The sequence below is a fragment of the Peromyscus eremicus genome, chromosome 18 (assembly GCF_949786415.1).
Source record: "Peromyscus eremicus chromosome 18, PerEre_H2_v1, whole genome shotgun sequence".
NCBI classification, from domain to species: domain Eukaryota; kingdom Metazoa; phylum Chordata; class Mammalia; order Rodentia; family Cricetidae; genus Peromyscus; species Peromyscus eremicus.
Genome location: NC_081434.1, coordinates 41,608,139 through 41,614,138, shown reverse-complemented (window position 1 = coordinate 41,614,138; position 6,000 = coordinate 41,608,139). Strand labels below are relative to the sequence as shown.

General features: G+C 41.2%; 1 protein-coding gene across 1 annotated transcript in view; it reads left to right on the top strand.

Moving 5' to 3' along the window:
- Positions 1-269: 269 nt before the first annotated feature.
- The window catches only part of LOC131895018 (tripartite motif-containing protein 43-like), a 28,707-nt gene continuing 22,976 nt past the window's right edge, over positions 270-6,000 (top strand). The window contains exon 1 of the mRNA XM_059245401.1: positions 270-1,561. Coding sequence (XP_059101384.1) covers positions 270-1,561 — 1,292 coding nt within the window. The remainder of the gene's footprint in view (positions 1,562-6,000) is intronic.

Sequence of the window (6,000 nt, the reverse complement as noted above, 5' to 3'; positions counted from 1 at the left end):
GGTGTTGGCCATAAATTTAGTTCCATCTTCCATCCAATCAGATTACTGCTATTTAGAGTGGGTGTGGTCTCTAGCATGTATATAAGCACACTCCAGGGGCCAGGCAGGATCCTTCTCCTCTAGACCAGACAGAGTGTGTTTCCATAGCTTCTGGCTCCTAGACTGCTAGATCCTCCTCACCCTCACGTTGAGGATCACTCCACAGAACTGAGCTAACATTGTTGTGACCCCGTAGACACTGCTGAGACCAGAGTCTATTCAGTGGGAAAATGGAGTCAGACATGTCACAAGCCTTCCAGGAAGAACTCACCTGCTTCATCTGCCTGAGCTGCCTTACAGAGCCAGTCACCATAAGCTGTGGCCACAGCTTCTGTCGAGCCTGCCTCCAGCTTTCCTGGGAGGACACCCCACCTCCAGTCCACTGCCCTATGTGTCGGGAACCATGCCAACAGAAGGAAATGAGAACCAACGTTGTTCTGAAGAAGCTGGTGTCCATTGCCAGACAAGCCAGCCTCATGAAGGACCTGAGCTCTGAGGAGCATAAGTGTGAGACCCACAAGGAGACAAAGAGGATCTTGTGTGTTGAGAGCAGGATCTTCCTCTGTCAACTCTGCTCTAACTCTCATGAGCACAGAGGTCACAGACATTGTCCCATTGAGGCAGCAGCTGAGCATCAAATGGAAAGAGTTCTGAAGCAGATGGCATCTTTATGGGAGAAGATCCAAGAAAATCAAGAGAATATCGAGGCCGAGAAGAGAACAACAACTTTGTGGATGAACTATGTGACTCTGCGGGAAGAAATGATCAGGACCCAGTATAGGGAGCTGCATCCCTTCTTCAGTGAAGAGGAAGAGAAACATATCGAGTACGTGAGAAAGGAAGGCCAATGTGTTTTAGAGAAACTGAGGAAGAGTGAAGCCATGATGGTGCAAAAGAGCAAAGAACTAAGAGATATGTATCGGGAGCTGATGGCAATGTCCCAGGAGCCATATGTGGTACTGCTCCAGGGTTTGGATGACATGGTCAGAAGGAGTGAGTTAATGCAGCTGAGCATGCCCCAGGGTATGCAACCTGAACTCAGTGCCCTACCCATCACTGGACTGACTGAAAGGTTCAAGCACATCCAGGTGCACATTTTCTTTGAAAATATAACCACATTCCATTACAAGATGAACCTGTTTAATGTCTTGAGAAAATTCAGCTTCGGACCTCAGAGTAAGGATACAGCTGTGATTTCTGTTGGATGCTATTTGGCTTCCTGGGGATCCTTGAACTTCATCTCCGGGAAATATTACTGGGAGGTGGATTTGCAAGACTCTGTGGACTGGGCTGTAGGGGTCTGTAAGGATTCCTGGTTAAGGAATACCAACCAAATGATTGACTATGAGGGTGCCTTTCTTCTTGTGTGTGTGAAGGAGGGGAATCATTACAGTCTCCTCACCACATCCCCAGTATTCCAGCACTATATAGAGAGGCCCCTGGGCAAGATTGGGGTGCTCCTTGATTGTGAGGATGGATGTTTAAGTTTCCTGAATGTTGCCAAGAGTTCCCCAATATACAGGTACCCCACTGCCACTTTCAATAACCCTGTCCTGCCTTTCTTCTCCAGTGGCCGTGAAGGGAGAACCTTTAATCCAGCACATTAGCATTTTTGTAAATATTTCCTACTGTACTGTTACCTCTTTTATTGCTATGACATAATAAAATACTATTATAATGGAAAAAATTGGTTGTTTCTTTCTTTACAGACACTGTATTTGAGTGCATGTCTAAAACAGGGTTCACTGTGGAGCGATCACTGGCCTAGACTAGGCCTCTGGTTACTGGAGACAATTGTTTAGCTTGAGCTATTTGAGGGTGGGGGAACCCAGGTAGGGGGATCAGGATCCATTCCTGGGGCATGAGTGGGCTTTTTGGAGCCATGTGCCTAAGGTGTGACACCTTTTGCTTCCTTGGTTCAGAGGGGAGGGCCTTGGACCTGCCTCAACTGAATGTACCATGCTCTGCTGAATCCCCATGGGAGAGCTTAAAATGGAGGGGGTGGGAATGAGGGGTGCTTTGCGGCGGGAGGCTGTGGTTGGGGGAGAGTGAGGAGGGCTGATCTGTGGTTGGTATGTAAAATGAATAGAAAAAAATCTTCAAAAAAATAATAAAAGGAAAAGTAAAAGGGGTGCAGAGACATAGCCCACATTTCTAATAATGTTACTCCATAGTTTCTAGTTTTTTTAGTTTGTTTTGTTGAGACATGCTCACACTATGTCCCCATGGCTTTACTGGTACTCACTCATATGTAGGCCTCAAACTCAAAGATGTCCACCTGCCTCTGCACCAGGAGAGCTGGGATTAAAAGCTTGCATCACCTGATCCAGTACAATATGAGTTGATATTTACAACTACCTTTTCCTCTACCTTTTCTCTGATATGGAATATTTGACCCAGGCTGAATATTGACCAAATGCCTAGCTATTCTAATAATGTTTAAAATTCTTACAATATTATAATAATATAAATGGCATGATAGCACTTTCAGAAGAAATAAAGGAATATAATGGATGACTTTGGTATTTAATAAAGAACCCATCACAAGAGAAAAACTGCTGTGCAATATTAGTTGAAGATAAGTTACATTTGTTTATGCTGTGTAATATTTGTTGAATGATGCAAAGGTGTGTTGCATTTGTTTAACACAGTGAGTCTGTGTTACTTTGCCTGTCTAAAATACCTGATTGCCCTAATTCGGAACTGAATGGCCAATAGCTAGGCAGGAGAGATATAGATGCAGTTGCCAGTTTGAGAAAATAAACAGAGGAGAATAAGAGAAGAGAAAGAGTGAGAAAAGAAGAAAGAGAGGATGATGCTGGGGAGCAGCCCCCTACTCATCCAGCCACACAGCCAAAATCAGAGTAAGAGGCAAAGAAAACTTCTACAAAAACAGAAAAATGTAAAAGCCCAACAGTGAAAGGTAGACTGGCTAATTGAAGATCAGAAAAGCTGCTTTCAACAAGCCCAGCTAAGGCCGGGCATTCATAAGGAAGAATATTTCCCCATGTGATTATTTCAGAGCTTAGTGGCAGGTTATAGTGGTTAGTTTACAGTTTTCATTCCACAACCCAAGCTCTGGATAAATACCGTGAGAGTCAATAGTGAAAGTGCACTTATGGGATGGCATAAACATGGACCGAGTACCCTCAAACAATATTATGCCCTCAATCTCTACAGGCTATTGGGTTGGGATAAGTAGATGTGGGGCACAGAGAAAATGATGACACAAGATTCTCACAGGGCTATGGCAGGGGTCTTTGTTTGTTTGGATTTTGGTTTTTGTTTGGTTGTGTGGTTTTGAGTTAGTGTTCCATAAAGTTGTCCTGGTTTAGTTTGAATTTGTGATGTTCCTGCTTCAGTCTTTCATTTAATTTGTCCTCATAATAATTACTTTGTTTAATGAGTCTGTGTATTATCAAATGAGAAGGGTTTCTTTCCTGGCCCAACCTATTCTGTTCTCTTCCCCACCACACCATTCTCTCTAGAAGGCAGATTTTTCAGACTGGCCTTACCTACTAGAGTCTCCTTGAATTCTCGGGTTTTATTGCTTGCAATCCCCTGTTGGTGACTACAGTACGCTCTCCTGCCACATGGTATTTGATACTTCTATATTGAATTTTTATTTCCTTTTGATTTATTGTCTCATTGGTGTAGGAAACCATCAATAATCTAAACATAGGCATCAACTGCATAGAAAGTAACACGTGCCTAAAAGAAGAAACCATGTTTGACGTTTAAGAGACTGTGCTCTACTCTAAGTGAAGAGGCAAGGTGGATACCAACCTCAAACTCCTAACTGAGTTCCTCAAGATTACTATGGCTACTACTACTACTACTACTACTACTACTACTACTACTACTACCACAACTATTATTATTATTAATTTGAGAAACATTCTCCTGTATCCCAGGCTGGTCTGCTACTCAATCTGTCATTAAGTATGACCTATAGTATCTGTCTGTATCTCCTGTGTACTGGAATTACAGGCATGTGACACCACACCTGATTATCTGTGATGCTGAAGATTGAACCCAGGGCCTAGTACATTCTAAGCAAGTACTCTGCAAACTGAGAAATAGCTCTTTCCATTTGTTTTCCTTTTCAAAATTGGTGCCACATAATATTGGTGATTTAGGAATCAAGTTTTTAAGTGATGCTGGCCTAGAACTTCTGATCCTAATGCTTTCAATTTCCACCATGATTAACCTCTCCTAAAGTAATATGAACACAGTATACCCTTTTAAATAACAGATTATCCTGTAAGAATTTAATGCTTTGGGGCTGGAACCTAAGGCAGGATTTCAATGAGGAAGAAACAGAAACTCATATTGGACCCATTTTTCTTGGAGATTAATATTTTCTGTAAGGATCAGAAGAGGAAGAAATCATAAAGGAAAGGCAATGATGTTCCAAAAAATTAGATGCAGAAAAAATCTCCTGGTAAACACAATGGAATAGATCAATTATTTAAAGTCAAGGTTTTGATCCTCTGCCATTGATAAAAACAGGCAAGCAGCTTGCCTGTTATCCACATGTGTACTTTAAAACCCTATGTTTAGGCCATGCCTTGGTGGCACGTTCCATTAGTCCCAACCCTCAGGAGGTAGGAGGATGTCAGTGAGTTCCAGGTCAGTATGGTCTGCAAAGTGAGTTCCAGGACAGCCAGAGCTCTTATTCACAGAAAACCTGTAGTGAAAAAAAAAGAGAAATAGAAAAGAAAAGAAAAACCAAAAAAAAAATCACAACAAAAAACAAAAACACAAAGCAACAAACAAACAAACAACAACAACAAAAATCTGCGTTTAAGTAGGATCATGTCAGCATTCCAGTGTAGGTAGACCACTGTATTTTGCTAGGATCATACTGTAATTGTTTCTATCTGAAACATTGATAATGTCCTCAAAACACAGAACACTGAAAATAGTTCCATACCTACGACCTTGCATAAAATTCAACAGCATGTGGATCAAACACATCAACAAAAAACCATATATACTGAACCTAATTAAAGAGAAAGTGGAGGATATTCTTGAATTCCTAGACACCGGAAAGGACTTCTAAACAGAACACCAATAGTACAGTCCCTAAAAGCAACAATTAATAAATGGAACCTCATGGAATTGAAAAGCATCTGTTTGGCAAAGGACACCATCACAAGGACAAAGTACCAACTTACAGAATAGGAAAAGATTTTTGCCAACTACACACACTATAGATGGATAATATCTTAAATAAGTAAAGAACTCAAAAAACTGGACATCAAGAAAGCAATGAACTCAGTAAAAAATGGGATATAGAGCTAAACAGAGAATTCAGGAAAGTGAAAATACAACCTCCACTTCAGGATGCCTTCATCCTGTACCCACACTTTCTAGTCCTCAGACCCCCAAAGAGGAAGATCAGAGAGCTCTGAAACAGCTTTGCTCACACCAAAATGTTCACTTAAATGAAGCAAATCATCTGCCTTTTTGGCCCTGGTATTCTCAAAGGCAGTTTCTAAACGGTTTCTATGATCCTATAAACTAGGGTTAAGGCTTTCCAGGATCTGGCAATGATATTGGAGGCAAAGGAAATTGCCTAAGGGGAAGCAGTAGGCTCCATCTCTTTGTCTCCTCTCAGGGAACACCTGCGATTGTAGGGATTTTAATTCCAACACTGGAAAGATGCTACAGTGAAGCCAGACCATGAATGATATCACACTTCCTGACTTCATCTCTAGGATTCCTCCCAACTCAGTTTGGAATAATCCTTATCTGAACCATATTTCTAGCTACAAACCTCAAAAAAAAAAAAAAACTTTACATACAGGACATCTTCACTACTCTAGGATTCCTTAAGTCACATTTAATTTTTATGTCTTCCCATCCTCATTTTATACACTCTTTGGAATCTATCTTAACATACTCATTATGATTCCTCATGCTCTCTAAATACTAAACATATCTCAATGTCTACAA